Genomic DNA, 18,855 nt, shown 5'->3' with positions numbered 1-18,855 from the left:
ACTAGCAGAAAATAATGTAAATTTTAAAAAATTGGGGCTTCCCTGGTGGCGCAGGGGTTGAGAGTCCGCCTGCCAATGCAGGGGACACGGGTTCGTGCCCCAGTCCAGGAAGATCCCACATGCCGCGGAGCGGCTGGGCCCGTGAGCCATGGCTGCTGAGCCTGCGTGTCCGGAGCCTGTGCTCCGCCACGGGAGAGGCCACAACAGTGAGAGGCCCGCGTAACACAAGAAAAAAAAAAAAAAATTTATTAATAAACCATAAGAACTCCAAGTATTACTGCTTTATTTGGCATTTAAGTAAAATATAAATGAATTCTACTTGATGAGCTGCTAGTTACTAAGTCCCTACTTTGCAAAGTGACCAAAATTAGGTCCAGAGTCTGAGCATGTAAGTGCAAGGTAACCATAAATTATAAGGCAGCTTTCTGATCAAGCACTACCCTGGGGTCCAAACAATGGGCAATAATTTCAGCAAAGCTGTGGGCAGAGACGATCAGCCAGTGGGTATACAAACTGCACAGCGCTAGCCTGCCCACTGACTCAACTGATTATTAAGTCAAAAACACTTTGTTGTGTTTTAGACTCTCACCCAGAGTAACTTTTCACATAATAATTAATTAAAAACTAGAACTGTGTATGAAATAAAATATGGAAGTGAAAAAAACATCATAATCACAGTGTCCATGCAGCTCTCTGTAATTAGGAAGGAGAGAAGCCTGGAAGATACCTGAATCAGTTCACACTCAAAATATGTTAAGCTTTTCACACAGAATGCAGTATAATTGTACCTATGTATGCATGGTGTGACAATAATTTAATGAAAATTCATTTTACAGAATTATTTTACTCATTTACAGTCAACTGTGATATATAACTTATCTCCAATAATTTCATACCTAGAATGAAATAGTGAACGAAGGGCATTTACCCAAAGTTAGTCATGTCTAAAAAGCAAAATGAACCTTCACAAATCTTGTAATGCAGAGCTGCCTACAACAGAATGAAAGTCTTTTCTTAGCTAAAGGAGTTCCAGACAGAAGCTAGCAGGTGGAAAGCTGAGTTTAGGCAGAAAAGTTCTTCAAATAACGAAACCTACTCAACAGGCCCTAAAAGTAAATGCTGATGATTTAGTCTCTTCAAGGCAACCTATGGATGGAGGGCAGGGAAGATGTTCCAATGTTCCACTCTGTGCAATGTTCAGCTATGCCCCTCATCTCCTGCCAGGTCCTTTAGAGAGGCTGACTGAGACTAGTGGTGACAGCCACAAGAGCGGCTGGAGTAATAGAATACCCCTTTATCGTAAGCTTCTCCCAGGACTTAAACTGCCCTGCCTAGTACAGGTGTGCTGGCCAGCCCATACCCTTCCCTCTTTACCCTTTTACTAATGCCCAACCTCCTCCCCCCTACATTTCTCCCTCCCGCCCCACTTCCCAGAACAATGACCTCTCTCCTCTTACCCTCCGCCCCACTTCCAACGACCCAGATACATATTTTCTATTTTAGCACTTTGGATATACCTAATTCACATTCAAGAACTTCTCACAGAGTAAATATCTCATATTTTAAAGGGCATCTTCACCACAGATATATTATTTCTAATTACACATGTGAGGTTTCTGACAGAAGTACGTCAGTCACTGTTTGCATCTCTTCATTGCAAGTGGAACCCATTTACTAACCATGGCTTCATTCTGCTGACACTATCCTCGATGTCCTGCCTAATTTCATAAGTTGATTCTAAGCGGAAGAGATTAAAGTTCCTTAGGAGGTAATCATGAAGAGTCAAAAACTGCAAATTCAACTTGGGAAGAGCAAGACAACCTGAAAAGGAAAATAACATCCATATTTGAATTATTTGTTTTAATCAGACATCTGCTTTATGTATTAAAACAAGGCAGCACAAATTTGTTAAGAATCTAGTTTAATGGTGTCTAAAATACAGCATATTTGATAAGGTCGTATTCTCATTTCCACACAGAAACTGAAACCAAGTTAACAAATGCCATCTATTAAGACTGGGAATAAAGGATGAATTTCATTAATACATGTAATCTGCACACCAATGACTCATATGCAAACAGTGCTTCTAAAAAGTAATTAAAGATACTTAAAACTAACACAAGTAGTTTAAAAATTCTTTCTTTACCACCTAATTTGTATTTGGCAAATCTCAAAGTAAACAATGCTACTATAAACATAGCCCATGACCAAATTTACCAAGAAAACTGAATTAGTATATTACATTACACAACTCTATCTTCAGTGATCACTATGGTGCTCTGAACCTTTGCCATTTTGCTAGCCTTTAAGGATAAGGCATTGATTGTATGTTATTCCTGGAGTTATTTCCCTTCTCTGACAACATTAATGAACCATATTCTTTCCATTACCTTCACCTAACACTATTTCCCTGGGATAATAAGTAACAAGCACTCAGCACCAATATCAAAAAGGTCAAAAAAGAAGAACCCCAGGGACTTCCCTGGTGGTCCAGTGGTTAAGACTTCGCCTTCCAGTGCAGGGGGTGCGGATTTGATACCTGACCGGGTAGCTAAGATCCCACATGCCTCGCAGCCAAAGAACCAAAACATAAAACAGAAGCAATATTGTTAACAAATTCAATAAAGACTTTAAAAATGGTCCACATCAAAAAAATCTTTAAAAAAAAGAACCTCCAAACACATTTTACTAGCAAATCATATTATTTTCATCATCCCTATCCATACTCACCAAAGAAACAATGCATCTAAAAGCAAGAAACATCAATGTACAAAAATTTCACATCATTTGTTAGTAAACTCTGACTTATAATCTAATTCAATTTCTTTCAAGCCAGAAGCTGAAAGCATCTCTTTTGATGGCATACTTATATTAAAAAAAAAAAATTTAACATATCACTATTTTGTAACCCTCCCTGAATTAACAAATCTAGGTATTAAACAGCAATATCACAAAAACAGAGACAACCAGACATCACGTGCCTCTTGATGAAAGAATACACCACCACCAAGGATCTTGCCAGAGAGAGAATTCCTCTGCTTGATCAAGCCAATTTGTAGAAAAAATAAATAAAGAGCAGAGGGACATGTTGAACTGTACTGTGAGTAGTCAATTAGAAAAATCTAGACTGTGGAAAACTATACAGATCAAACAACTCAGGGTCTTCAACAGACAGAAAAGAAAGGGCTACAGTTGGTACCCGTAAAATAAAAAGCATCTTAATATGTACAGGACTGACTACGGTGTCTAGGGATGCACAACTGAGTAATAAAACTATGAAGAAATAGTGAGACAGTGATTGCTATAAAAGTCAAGAAATGGTTACTTTGCAGTGGAGGGAGAAAGCAGTAAGTAGGAAGGGGTACACAGGAGGATTCTGGGATAGCTGACAAGGTGATTAAGATAATTAGTAAAGCTCTATCTTTATTTTGTGTGGGCTTTCTATATTTGTGTTTATTTTACAATAAAAAGGTTTTAAAAAGGCAACACTTTACAGAGACTTTCTTTACAATTCTTATACTATATTTTTAAAATATCTGCCCCAATTTCACACTTATTTTCTCTCCTTGGGAGCTGGAAGCAGCTTGCATAATTGTGCTGGATTGGCTTTGATCTTTGCCTATCTCACAGCATTGAATACAGAGCCCCACAAGCACAGTTTCACCCATGGTCAGTGAAGAACCATGGCAAGACAGGTACAAAGACAAATTTTGAGAAGTAATTCTTTTTACTTAACTTCATTAATCATAGGAGCGAAAGAAAAGCAACACTTTATACTAAGCAAAATATGTTTTAAACTCAGACCAACATCACTGAATAGTACCAAAAGCTAGATATAAGACTGTTTACATTTTCAAGGACACAAACTTTTCATTAAAAAGACAAAATATTCTTAAGTGCTATTCATACATATATGATCACAAATGCTTTTAGTACGAACAAATTAGAAAAGTGAGAAAGCAATGCATTAATCACTGTCAGGATATAAAAAGATATGAAGACTGATTATTCTGAAAGCTTGTACAATTTTAGTGCACTGGGTTTATTGGAATTATGGCTCTAGGATATGATTTATTGGATATGGCTCTAGGATATGATAAATTGACTCTGAAGAGACAATTTTCTTTTAAATAAATATACCAATACCTATATTGGTGATCTCTTTAAAATAGCCACATCTCTACTAATCATGACAATTGTTGTTCAAAAAACTTCCAGAAATTTTTTTTTGAAATATGCCTTCAAAATGTGTCAGAATGCACTTTGGCATATACTCAATTATGGCAAATTCTCATCATTAGAGGATAAGCATTTAGAAACCAATCTGTTGAAAGAGGTAGATGAACATACTAGGCAATACTACTCTGGATCAAAACTAAGGGTTTATCTTAACTAATGACAATGTCTTTCTTTTGAAGGTCATTAGCTGGCTCTACAAGGAATTCAAAAGAGCCTCTAGAAAAGGCTTTGAAAAATAAAACACTACCAAATAAAGCCTGCTACAGTGACATAATGAAAGCTACACTTCTTGTATTATTATGTCTCCTGAACACACAGCTTTACGGGCACATTTTATACAGGATGATACACACACACACACAAACACACATTTCATTAGGCAATGCTTAAATTTAATAAAAATCCTTAACGTTAAGCATTCAAAACACTGAATAGTTTCTAGCTTCTAAAGTTGAACTTGAGGGTACCAGAAAATTACCCTAATGTATATAGCAGATAGGAGTATGTTCAGTTATATATGATGAATTCTAAACTAAGTTTCATGTTACATCTGAATACTGTACTTCGTTACCATACCTTCCCCAGAATAGTACTCAGTTGGGACAATATTTTCATCCCATATGATTTTTTCGGTTGGATACAAAGGCATCTGGTTCAACTGCTGAATCTGAGAAATTCGACGCTCATGACGAGATACCTAAAGGAAACAGGTTTAGAAAGAAAGTCAGAAGTATCTTTTTTCAATCAAAATAATTTATGGAGAAATTCAACACAAAGTATGGAATGAGAAGTTTCATGTCTTTTGAGTTATTGTAGCACTTAACAAGAGATTTTTTTTTCCTTTTTTCATGTTCTCCACAAATCAAAGAAGAAAGAGGTACTGATTGTGATGGACTTCGGAATCAGACAGATCTGAGTTCAACACCTAGCACCTCTATTTATGGGCTATGTGAAAGCTGGGCAAGTTACTTCAAACTCCCTGATTTTAGTTTCCTTTTCAGTAAAGCAGATTAAAATGTCACTCCCTTCTTAGGTTTCTTATGAAAATGAAGTGGAATATCGTAAAATAATGTCAAAGTGTCTGGCACATGCCAAGACCTTAAAACCCACAGCAACACAGCATTCACCAATGTAAGAAAAAAAAAATGGGAGCCCTAAGTCCTAGGTTACAGTTTTCATTCTTGTACTAACTAGCTAAATAATCTGGATAAGTTTACTAATAACTTGGCCTCAGTCTTCTTTGTAAAACGAGAGAGTTGTACTTGATGTTCTCTATGTATCCCTCCATTGTTAATACTACAGTGATCTACCTCAAATACAGAAATAAGTTTGTTACCTAATTAAGAGATGCCAAAATAATGATATATTTGAAAAATGGGTCACATTCTTTTCAGTAGATAGTATTGTTTTAGGAAAGAAGACAGTGTGATATCATCTAAACAATATGCATAGTTGAATTTTTTAATCATATTTGGTTGGATATTAGAAGATTCTAAAGCCTGAAAAACTCCTTTAAGAGGGGGAGGAAATGAAAGATAATGCTGTAGCACTATAAATTTTTAAAACTGTTTTCTTTTCACGTAACTATTTAAATTTTAAGGATGAAATCTTAGCTATAAGACCCTAGAAAGCATAGATAGGATCAACTTTATACTCAAACCTATTTTCCATTAGAAAGTTCCTGGAAAAGTCCCCATTTCTTTCTATAGTAAGGATTTATTATTAATCTCCAAAACCTAACTTACCAGAGAAGATTTTACATTATCAGAAAACAGGACAAGGAATTTTTAGAAAGCACTTGTAGTCAGAGACAAGAAAAAGTGATTTGTAAGAAGGAAGGGGAAGATAGTGACCCAAGACATACATTTCATGCAAGTAAATATATCAATAAAAAAGTATTTTCTATACTTGAGTTAATTTAAAACCCTTCCCAAGGATTTCTCTCCAAATGGCACTTAAACACCTGTCACCAGGCTTAAAACACCTGCTACAAATAGTTTCCTGTTACTACCCCAAAATAAGCATATTATCTTCCTCTCTACAGTAAGGAACTGTATTTTATACCCTGTATTAGAAGTATTAGCTTGAAATATGTTACAAAAACATGTGCCCATTATTGTTCCATATGTGTAAAAAAATGTATTTACAAATCCATGCAGTGTACATTTGTATAGGTATAAAAAATGTCTGAAACGTATAAAAGACAACTCAACCTTATAGCAGTCAGCAAACAAAAAATTAAAACAAGTTTTTTTTGTTAACCCAGGAGACTGGCAAAACTGACGCGGCTCAGCATCCAATGCCGAAAAAAGCTTAAGGAGACATACTTTAGTACACTGTTGATGGGAACATACAGCTTTTGGAGGACAGTTTGGCTGCATCTTTTATCTTTTAAATAAGCACATCAAATAATTTCACTTCTGGGTACCTCTCCTAAATGTCCACATATGGGCACAAAGAGGCATATATTAAGACTGCATCATTATTTGTACTAGTGAGCATGCAAACAACCTAGATATTCATAGTGGCGTATGGTTAAATACTCATCCACTTTATGAAATATCTCACGGAAGTTTAAAAAATAAAGTATATCCCTTCCCCTCAGTTTTGCTATGCACCTGAAACTGTACTAAAAAAAATAAAACCTCACACAAAAAAGTATTAGTTTAAGAGCTGATGCTCAAACTAATACTCATTTCCCAAAATGCTTGAGAAATCCCTTAGAATTCTTAAACCACTAAGTCGGTAATAACTTTTTCTATTTTTAAACATTCCTGAGCTCTCTAGTGATAAAGGTATGGCTTAATATTCAAGGTACTATATTTAAATAATAACTTAAAAATAAACAGATAAATAGATAGATATCTCTCTGTGTGTGTGTGTGTGTGTAAGTATAACTGTGATCTCTTAAAGGCAGGAACAGTGTCGGCCATCTCTGTATCCCCAGTGCTTGAATCCAGTGCCTGACACAGATGTTGCTCGTAAATATCTGATGGAACAAATCCATGCTATAAAGCAGTTTTAAGAGGTAAGAGACTTGAAAAAAGAAATCTAAGAGATGAAAAAGAAATCTGACAAAATCAAATGATGATATAGTTCCCAAACAAGCAGGCATTACCTACCAATTTTTTAGCCCAGAAAAAAATCTGTACCAACCTACATCTTTAAGAATGATTCAAAAAAGTAGGGAAAACCACATGCAAAATTCAAAGAACATTAATATTTACCAACAATTCTAGAAGAAATTCTTTATCAAAAGTCGTGTCTTCACCTTTAGGAAGAGTTGGTAACAAGCAGAGGTATGATGCCACCTGGTGGAGTGTATTTGAACTGCAGAATAAAGAATATTCAGATCAGAATATTTTATTACAATTTAATTCATTTTTGAAACATAATTTTACAGATGGCTTAAAAATTTTTACGTAGAAAATATAATCCTATGACACAAGCAACAAATATATGAAATCAGCAAAGAGTTAAACCCCTAATACAGAATTCTCAAATTGTCTTCTGCAAACTTCTCATGGTCCCCAAGATTGTTTCAGGGAAGCTACAAGGACAATACTTTTTCATATTAATACCAAGACATTATTAAGTTTTTCTCTCACTGTCTTTACATATACAGTGACAGTGTGATAATGGGTAAAACTGGTGGCATGGATCAAGGCAGTGTCACCAACCAGTACAATAAGTGATCACAGCATTCCTTACTGTGACACAGTTATTAAAACAAACAAAAAAACCCCCACCACTTTTGTTTAAAAATGTCTTTGATGAAAGAGTAAAAAATTATTAAGGTTATTAAATTTGGACTTGAGTATCTGTTTTTTAAAAAATCTGTGTGTCAGAGTGGGAAGTACACATTTTGCACACAATTTTTACTTGTGTAAAAAGAATGTTTGTCAGAATGACTGACAAACTAGTTACTCAGAGTTGAATAACAGCAAAAAATCTGAACAAAATAAACCTAACTTCAAGGAAAATAATTGACAGTATATGTTGCCAAAGATAAAATTTGAATATCAGAGTGAAAATCTGAAATTTTGAAAAACTTGCATTTGCCACTACTTACCTGACAGCTTTCAACCACTCAAATACAGTTTCATTACCCCCCAAAGCCCCTCAAACTCTCTATCCCTGTCCCTGGTAACCACTAATGTGTTTTCAATCTCTATAAATTTGCTTTTTCCAGAAGGTCAAATAAATGGAATCATACATTATGTAGCCTTTTGACGCTGGCTGCTTTCACTCAGCATAATACATTTGAGATTCACCCACACTGTTGTGTGTATCTGTAGTTGGTTCCTTTTTATTGCTGAGTAATATTCCATTATATGGATATTTCACAATGTGTTTATTTACTCACCAGTTGAAGCATATTTATATAGTCCAGTTTTTGACAACTATAAATAAAGCCACTATATATATTTCTGTACAGATTTTTCTATGAATGTAAGTTTCCATTTCTCTTGGGTATGTCTGTGAGAACACTAGATCACACGGTAAGCACATGTTTCTGCAAGAAACTATCAAATTTTTCCAAAGTGGCACTACCATTGTGAATTCTCATCAGCAATGTATGAGAATTCCAGTTGCTCCACATACCGGTCAAGAGTTAATACACCGTTGTTTTTATAAATAATTCTAATAGGTACATAATGATATCTCATTATGATTTAAATTTGCTTTTCCTAATGACTAATGATGTTAGGCATCTTTCTATAGGCTTATTGAAATCTATATATCTTCTTTGGTGAAGTATCTGTTCAAATCTATAGCCATTTTTTTATTAAGATGTCTTCTTATAATTGAGTTCTGAGACCCAGATACCAGTCCATCATCAGATATGTATTTAGCCAATATTTTCTCCCAGTTTTCGGGTTGTCTTTCATTCTCTTAACAATGTCTTTCAAATAGAAATTTTTAATTTTGATGAAGTTCAATTTATCAGTTGTTTCCTTTAAAGACGGTGCCCTGGTGTCTACAGAAATCTTTGCAGAAAGCACAATCACAGAGATTTTCTCCTATATTTCCTACGTTTTAATTTTGATATTTAGGTCTACGATTCATTTTGAGTTAATTTTTGTATCAGATGTGAGGAATGGGTCAAGTTTCATACTTTGCATATGGCTGTCCAGTACCACTGCTGAAATTATCTATTTTCCACTGAGTTGCCTTGGCACCTTAGTCAAAACCCAACTAACTGTATACGTGTGGTCTATTTCTGAACTTGACCCTGTTCCAGTGATCTATAATGTATACCCTGTTTTCAATACCACAATGTCTTGATTACTTTAACTTTATAGTAAGTCTTGAAATTAGGTAGTGGAAATTCTCCAATTTTGTTCTTTTTCAAAATGGTCCTGACTATTCCAATTCCTTTGCCTTTCCATATGAGTTTTAGAATAAGCTTGTCAGTTTCTATCAAATATCGTGCTGGGACTCTGACTGGAACTGAATTATATCTATAGATCAAATTGGGCAGAATCCACACCTTAACTGAGTCCTCTCATCCATGAACAAGGTGTATCTCTCCATTTTTAAAATCAATTCACTTTAATTGCACAGACTTCCTTAACATGGTTTCAGATACCACAACGAAACTTTCAAGAAATCTATCAACTGTCAAGTTTTTATATGTATCAAAGAATAATATTCCTAAATATGAAAAAGCTTTTAAAATAAACTTCCCTCTGTGTAAGAGTGGATTATCTTCATTTACTTCAGGCAAAATAACATCTTAAAACAAACTGAAACCAACAACAGATCTGCAAATCCAACTGTCTTTCATTAAGCCAGACATTAAAAAGATATGCAAAACTGTAAAACAATGCTACTCTTCTCACTATGTATTCTTTTTTTCATTATGGAGTATATATTTTTCATTAACAATATGTATGAAATATACAATGGATTTTACTTGATTTTTAAAATAAATATTTAAAATTTCTCTACTTTTAATTTCTAATGTAGTAAATATAATGGCTATAATCCACATTAAAAAAGTTCTTTGTGATCCTCAATGATTTGTAAGAGTATAAAGGAGCTCTATGGACAAAAATAAATTCCCTGGACAGACTATACAGCTATTAAATGTAAGAAAAAAAATCTACAAAAGTGCTTAAAAAATATAATATTTTTTGTAATCCTTTGGTGAAGAAGGCCTTCTAAATAAAACATTTGTGGGCTTCCCTGGTGGTGCAGTGGTTGAGAGTCTGCCTGCCGATGCAGGGGACACAGGTTCGTGCCCCAAATCGGGAAGATCCCACATGCCGCGGAGTGGCTAGGCCCGTGAGCCATGGCCGCTGAGCCTGCACGTCCGGAGCCTGTGCTCTGCAGCGGGAGAGGCCACAACAGTGAGAGGCCCGCGTACCACAAAATAAATAAATAAATAAATAAAATAAAACATCTGTTATTGTTATTAAAAAGAAGACTGAAAGATGTGATTAAAAATTTAAAACATCTGTAATAACAAAATATACCATAAACAAAGTTTAAAAGGGAGAAACTGAGACAAAATAATTGCAACAGAACTAGACAAAATAATATCCAGGTTCCTGGATATATAATATAAATGTTCCTTATTTTAAAAAATCAATAAAATGAGAAACAATGGAATACAAAATAGCAAAGGATAACAATCAGAAAGTAACATACAATCACAGAATGCAAGTAAAACAATGAGAATCTTTTTGTCCTTGGATTGGCAAAAATGAAAAACTAATTTACCTAGTGTTGGAAGGGAGAGAAATAAATCTTCAAACACTATTGATGTAAGTGTATAATTGGCATTTCTTTGGAAGATAATTTAGCAATATGTAACAAAATTTAAACACATAACCCCTTTGAGTCAGCCATTCTGCTTCTGGGAATCAGTACTAAAATTTAAAAAATAGAAGTAAAAAGAATGTTCATTGCCTAATTGTTTGTTATAGTCAAAAAATTTTAAATTAAAGATCCGTCAATAGGTGAGTGATTAAAAAATAGTGTGGTAGGGCTTCCCTGGTGGCGCAGTGGTTGAGAGTCCGCCTGCTGATGCAGGGGACACGAGTTCGTGCCCCGGTCTCGGAAGATCCAACATGCCGCGGAGCGGCTGGGCCCATGAGCCATGGCCGCTGAGCCTGCGTGTCAGGAGCCTGTGCTCCGCAACAGGAGAGGCCACGATGGTGAGAGGCCTGCGTACCGCAAAAAAAAAAAAAGTATGGTAGACCTGTTCAACAGAACTCAATGCCATTATTTAAAAGAAGGAAGTAGACGTGTGTGTTACTGTAAGTCATTACATATCCTCATATGAAAATGAATGACCAGACCAATCTCAGTTTGCTTCAGTTTAAATAGCCAATTAACTACATATAAATTCTCCCCAGAGTTAAGGAAAATGAGGAGATAACAGAGCACAGTGGTCAAAAGTTAGGGCTCAGAATAAAAAAGAATGAAATCTTGCCATTTGCAACAACATGGATGGACCCTAAGGCCATTATGCTAACTGAAATAAGTCAGAAAGAGAAAGACAAATACTGTATGCGTCACTTATATGTGGAATTTAATGAGTCACTTATATGTGGAATTTTAAAACAACCTTCCCCCGCCAAAAAAAAACCAAGCTTACAGAAACAGGGAACAGATTGGTGGTTGCCCGAGGCAAAGGTGGGTGAAACGGTAAAGGAGATCAAAATGTACAAACTTCCAGTTATAAAATAAATAAGTCATGGGTATGTAATTGTACAGCATGGTGACTATAATTAGTAATAGTGTACTGCATATTTGCAAGTTGCAAAGAAAGTAGATCTTAGATGTTCTCACCACAAGACCAAAAAGTTCTATATATATGGAGATAAATGTTACCTAGACTCGTGGTGATCAATTTCACAATAAATACAAATATTAAATCATTGTGTTATACACCTGAGACTAACATAATGTTTTATGTCAATTATACTTCAAAAAAAAATAATTAGGGCTCAGAAGTCAGACTACCTAGGTTCAAATCCTATCTTTGGGGCTTCCCTGTTGGCGCAGTGCTTAAGAACCCGCCTGCCAATGCAGGGAACACGGGTTCCAGCCCTGGACCAGGAAGATCCCACATGCCGCGGAGCAACTAAGTCCAGGCACCACAACTACTGAGCCTGCGCTCTAGAGTCCATGAGCCACAACTACTGAGTCCGTGTGGCACAACTACTGAAGCCCGTGTGTCTAGAGCCCATGCTCCGTGACAAGAAGCCACCGCAATGAGAAGCCTGTGCGCTGCGATGAAGAGTAGCCCTCACTCGAAGCAACTAGAGAAAGCCTGCGTGCAGCAACGAAGACCCAACGAAGCCAAAGATAAAATAAAATAAATTTATATAAAAAAAAAATCCTATCTTTGCCACTTACTTGCTGTGTGACTTAGGCAAAGTACTCAACTCTTCTGTGCCTCGGCTACCTTATATGTAAAATGGTACCTACTCCTCTCACGTGAATATTTTGAGAATTAACTTATTTATATACAGTAGAGTACCTATCACAAAGTAAATAAATGTATGCTATTATTGCTATTTTCAAAAAAGTATACTTAACAGAGATGCCAGAGAACATTACAATTTAATAAATTTTAAACATGCAAAATTTTTCTTATGCCTAACCTCTAATATCACATAGGATGAACATTTACCGGTTTCTGTTGTATGTTGTTTACGACTGATGGGATACCAGCTTATATTCTACTCTAAAAAAATTTGAGATCTAGGAAAAATATATGTTACGAAAAATAAAAATTTTACCAAAATAAAGAGAAGATGTATAATTATATTTAAGTGACTCAAAGATAACAAATGCTAGAGAGAAGCACTAGTTCTAGTTGTCAATAAACAGTAGTGCAACAAGTAACATCACCTAAAGTAGTGCAAAAATAACTAAAACCAAAAAAGAAAATTAAAATTGTTGTCCTTTCATATTGCCTTACCTAAGAGGTCCAAAAAACTTGATCAAGGATTCCCGAGTATCTACTTCTGCAACATTTGAGAGGGCAAAATCATAAAGTTCAGGGAAATGTGCAAAAGCAGCTCTCTAGAAAAGAACAGAATTAATTAATTAATTAATGCCTACATATTAATAAATTACAACTTATATACTGCATAATGGAAAAAAAATTTTTTTTAATTAATGCAATTCTCTTTCTTATATGCTTCTCATATGTGACCTCTGCCTTATTCAAAAGCATTAGATACAATGGGGAAAAAAAGCAGAATTGTTCTAGCCGGAGAGTACAAAGAATCAATGTTCAGTTTCTGATTTCTAAAACTGTATTTTGAATATAAAGGAAAATAGCCAGGAAGGCCAGCTTCACTGACAGGAGAAGAGAAAGAACAAAACAAAACACTTTATGATCAAGAATTGGCCTAACAAAACCATAAGAAAGTCTCAAGGGCAACTCCCAATGAAGATGTATCTCAAGGGAGAGGCCTACAGCACAGTGTGCTTGTGCGCTGCTTTACTTTGGAACTCTGGAAAGAGAGAACCTCGCAGGGTAACACCTCCAACCTACGTGGGGTAAGCTGCAAGGAAACAGAAAGAGCAGCATCACGCTGATTTGATTAAGTGTGTGTGAAATAACATTCTTAGTCCTCCGTGATGCTCATGTGGCACTGGGAAGATCCACAAGTTTTCATGTGCTCTGTACTGGATGACACAGAAGGTTGCAAAGGTTATCCATGAGTCTGCCATGAAACAACTACAGGCAATGGCAAAATGACCCTGAAACCAAGCCTGAAAGTGAGCTGCCTGAGCTAGGAAATGAAGGCGAGTCAGCTCCCAGGAGGACTCCAGCACCATCAAGAACAAGGGCTGGGGGGCTTCCCTGGTGGCGCAGCGGTTGAGAGTCCGCCTGCCGATGCAGGGGACACGGGTTCGTGCCCCAGTCCGGGAAGATCCCACATGCCGTGGAGCGGCTGGGCCCGTGAGCCATGGCCGCTGAGCCTGCACAATGGCAGAGGCCACAATGGTGAGAGGCCCGCGTACCACAAAAAAAAAAAAAAAAAAGAAAAAGAAGAACAAGGGCTGGGGCCTTGTCAGTAGGCTGACAACCAAGCTCCAAGGGCGCAGTCATTGTGCCTTGCTGGTGGCCAAGAGAACAGCCACACACCACACCCGTTGTGGTCACTTCAAGGGCAGAGGCAGAAGGACAAAAACACTAATGTTCTGAGAAAAGCAGGAAAACATGTCTGAGCTGATTATGAAAGACAATTTGAACTTAAGTTTGGCTGAGTCTTCACCCAAAGAAAGACTCTTTAAAATGTAAAGAACTGAATTACTTTAAATTGAGAAATAAAAGCTGCCACCAGACAAAACTGAGTTCAAGAGCAAAATGTGCTCAGTAATAGTAACAAAGGTACTTTTGGGGCACATCTGAGCTGCACTGGTAAATTTCAGTCCCATTACATGTGTTTATCTTTGAAATGTACAAAGCACTTACACATACTTTATCAAGTTGAAATACCCTTTCATAAAATAAAACTGATACTTAAACACACTAGACTGGCCCAGTAACTAATATTTTTTGAGTGTCAAATATCAATATACTGAGTCTCAAGATTGAGAACTATAAAAGAAAGCATTCTTTTTCATGAATCCATCAGAATTAGCAATATTTTAAAAATTCAAGATGAACACACTATTAAATTAGTACCTTTCCTATTTGTACTACATAAAACCTAAATTATTTATGACTCAACTTCATGGAGCAGACGCAAAGGCTATAATGCATTTCAATTACCTGTAGAGAAGTAATTCTATCGTAGTGAATCGTAGTCATCTCATTCTCTGTCAGAGCATTTCCAGTCTGATCATTAATCTCAAAACCAGTATAGAACTTAAGCATGTCCAAAAGCTGAAAGGATACATTTAAATTAATAAACTGTGTAAACATGAGAACAAGAAAGCAAAAATACAACAGTATTAAAAATAATAAAATCCACATACCTTCTTAGAGGTACTGAAAAGCTATGGAATGTAAACACTGCAACAAACATTTCAGCACATGTACAAACGGGTTTTATTTATGTGAGCATAAAGTATATGCCTTGTGAACAAACTGTTAGGTCTATTTCATACACATGGTCTACTTCTACAGGAAAGAACTTCAACTGCAATCCCAATACTAAAGAGACATTAAGGAACTAATCAAAGAAAGTCAATCATTTTAATGGAAAAAAAAAATCTATCTATATAGAACTATACCATTAGAGGGAACTCCTGAGGTCTTATGCCACTTAAAATTTTCTGATGAGGGTTTTGCAATTCACAATTAGAGATACTCTTCTCTATACTTCTATTAGAAAAAAACAGCAAGGTGGGAAAAGCTAAGCTATTCATTCCTCTCTTCGGTCTCCATAACCATCAAGCTTTCTTTGGCTTAGTTCCTGGTGCTTTAAGAAGGCCTGCTTTCCCCCTGTGCTGGCAGTATCAACAGAATCAACAGAATTTGGGGCTCCATTCGCCCCAAATCTTTATTATTCTTAATTCTAATCTATGGCAGATCAGATATTAGGATTTTTTAAATTAATTTTTATTGGTGTATAGTTGATTTACAATGTTGTGCTAGTTTCTGCTGTACAGCAAAGTGAATCAGTTATATGTATACGTATATATACTGTTTTTTAGATTCTTTTCCCATACAGGCCATTACAGAGTATTGAGTAGAGTTCCCTGTGCTATATAGTAGGTTCTTATTAGTTATCTATTTTATATATAGTAGTGTCTATGTGTCAATCCCAATCTCCCAATTTATCCCCCCCCCAGATATTAGGATTTTAATGTATTTTAATATATGAAACAAATCACTGGGTAAAATTAATAAGAGAATAGGAAAAAAAGGAATGCTCACAGATACAAGATAAAAGAATTCTTAGGACAGTGTGCAAATACACACACGAAAATTTTATCTCCAGCTGTGATCTGAAAGGCGAGTGTTAGAAGTTTGTTGGAAGACTTCTTCTGGATGACATTACAGGAAATGGGAAACCTTAATAGTATGTCTTCCTACCCAAGGCAGTAAACAAAGTTCACTTGCCTTCCAGCTCAAGGCAGCAGTCTAAGTGTACATGTACTTCCACACTATCAACTGCCTCTGTCACCCTCGTCTTATGCAAAGAGAGCCACGATATTAGGGCACAGTTCACTCGAAAGTAATGCTTATCATCTATTATAGTCCACAGTGCTTACTGACATAGAATCAAAATATATATGAGTATGTGGGACTACATCACACATAATTTAGTCCAATAATAAAATCACATATGATTAACAAAACGTTTATCTGAATTACCTAATCCCCTCAAATTTAAAATGCTTAAGTGTTTTACTGTTTACATTAATAAAATGAATATTCAGAAGAGAAAAAAAGGTTATAATATAAAATTAGTATAGGCCACCTATACAAGAAGGCATCCGTTTTGTTTATTAAGACTTGGTTTTACTTTTTTTTTTTTTTTTTCGGCGGTACGCGGGCCTCTCACTGTTGTGGCCTCTCCTGTTGCAGAGCACAGGCTCCGGATGCGCAGGCTCAGCGGCCATGGCTTATGGGCCCAGCCGCTCCGTGGCATGTGGGATCTTCCCGGACCGGGGCACGAACCCGTGTCCTCTGCATCGGCAGGCGGACTCTCAACCACTGCACCACCAGGAAAGCCCTGGTTTTACTTTAAAATGACTAATGAGGAATTTACATCATTCAATTCGGTATTTAGCAAAATATATGTTGCACCATGCCCCAGTACTCCCAGGTGCATGGCAAAGAAAGAAAAGATTGACTTAGAAATGAAAACAATAAATATGTTCAGATCCACCAGTGCTCACCTGGGAAAAAAGATGGCCATCCTCTTCTCTACGAACAAGATTGGAAAGGTAACAGTGAACCAAAAGGTGGGAGTCATCCAGGATGGTATTAAACCAGCGTCTTGTGGGGAGTAGGGCCTAGAGAAAATAATCACCACAGCAATAAGTCTGCATGCTCTCCCAGCTACAGGTGAAGTCTACTGATACATAGTGCAGAAGCGTTAATCACAAACAAAGTACCCTCAGCCCCCCAAAAGACACTCCGCACAAAGCAAAGCGTCTGGTCCATGCTGTAAATAAATTCAGTGGTAATGTTTCTAAATAAAATCCAGCACTGGAAGAAATCTCAGATACCCCGGCCACTAGTTTTCAAACAAAATCCTATATGAAATCCCAATGTGTATTGTGTGCAGGTTTAAAAATGGGAAAAAGGGAGTGGAAAACCCTAAATGGAGATCCCTTTCTCAGTTTCCTCTTCCCATATCATTCTATGACAGTCAGAAAGACAATACTGAGAAACTATGACAATCACAGTTTGGAAACCACTAATCTAGTCAAATACCCTCATGTTAAAGAGGAGGTTACCGAGATCCTCAGAGATTATAGTTACTGGCAGAGCTGGAATCTCAATGAAGATCTCATGAATGACTGCGAGTCCAGTACTCTAATCCTCATGTCTAGAAACCACCCTAGCTCTCCTGATAAGGAATGAACAGAAAGGATTTTCTTTCAATCTTCTGCATTAAAGAGCTAGAGGAAAGGAACGGAAATGAATTCAATCTGAACTATACCAACTCTGCATCTGAACTTTGTATCAAAATCTTGCACCTAGCAGCATGAAATCTTTTTTAAAAATCTTAATTTTAAAAATTGACTATAGCAAGCAGCTGTATCTTTCTTCATCAATAATATTAGGCACATTTAGAAAAGTGAGATTATTAAAGCCATAAATCTATAACTTCAGCCCTTTTTAAAACTCTACGTAGGGGTATTAAATTTGACACAAAATAAATTGCCATTTCTGGACTCATGTTTAATAACTACACTAAATAATGTTTTTTATACAAATGCAGCCATTTGACAGTCATCTGAAAACTTCAAGGGTCAATCACTTTTGACTTTCTTCTCTATAAGACATTTTGAAATAGGTGCAAACAAACTAAGGCCAGTTTGAGGTGATAAAGAAATATTTCATATATAGTCACAGGCTTAATCTTAGCCTCCTTAATGATTATGTAACAGAAGTCACTGCACACTTCTTACCTCTAGATCAATCATAAGTTCAATAAATCTTTCACAATAATGAACTTTGTCCATAGTGACAGGTTCTAGACATAACAGAGAAAACATGTTAAAACTTTCTTACTTAGGGCGTTTTATGGTACTATATCTTAAAATTGGCAGTTATTTAGTTATTTCAACAAGGTTATTTGTCTCATTCATCAGGATTGGACTAACTATGGTTCAGAGCACAGACCTCACATATATTTCAAAAAGGGCAGGCCTTACCCTTACAGTAAGCTCTATAAATATGAGAAAATGAAAAATGCAGCTTAGATGAGAGACACATTTTAAAAATCAGACATGCAAAAATATTTTTAGTGTTAATTTTTAAAAATGTGTACCAAGTGATTAGATGTTGAAAAAACTTGAATAGAAAAACTAGAAAGGCAGTTTTATCTCAGTTATTGACCTACTTTCCTTATTTTCTTCACATACTAAACATCTAGAATTTCTTTCATATGCATAAACACATACACGTATGTGTACCTGTATACACACAAAGATATATATATATATATATATATA

The 18,855-nt window shown here is 36.1% G+C and overlaps 1 protein-coding gene across 3 annotated transcripts in view; it reads right to left on the bottom strand.

Moving 5' to 3' along the window:
* The window catches only part of AQR (aquarius intron-binding spliceosomal factor), a 116,816-nt gene that overhangs the window by 72,792 nt on the left and 25,169 nt on the right, over positions 1-18,855 (bottom strand). For all 3 annotated transcript variants that reach the window (XM_024732459.1, XM_024732461.1, XM_024732462.1), the window contains exons 10-16: positions 18,310-18,374; positions 17,068-17,184; positions 14,990-15,103; positions 13,181-13,284; positions 7,467-7,569; positions 4,816-4,936; positions 1,680-1,821 (exon numbers count right to left, since the gene is read on the bottom strand). In XM_024732459.1, coding sequence (XP_024588227.1) covers positions 1,680-1,821; positions 4,816-4,936; positions 7,467-7,569; positions 13,181-13,284; positions 14,990-15,103; positions 17,068-17,184; positions 18,310-18,374 — 766 coding nt within the window. The remainder of the gene's footprint in view (positions 1-1,679; positions 1,822-4,815; positions 4,937-7,466; positions 7,570-13,180; positions 13,285-14,989; positions 15,104-17,067; positions 17,185-18,309; positions 18,375-18,855) is intronic.

Source organism: Neophocaena asiaeorientalis, unplaced genomic scaffold (genome assembly GCF_003031525.2).
Source record: "Neophocaena asiaeorientalis asiaeorientalis breed wild unplaced genomic scaffold, Neophocaena_asiaeorientalis_V1.1 scaffold119, whole genome shotgun sequence".
Lineage (NCBI taxonomy): Eukaryota > Metazoa > Chordata > Mammalia > Artiodactyla > Phocoenidae > Neophocaena > Neophocaena asiaeorientalis.
This window is presented reverse-complemented; position numbering and strand designations above follow the sequence as displayed.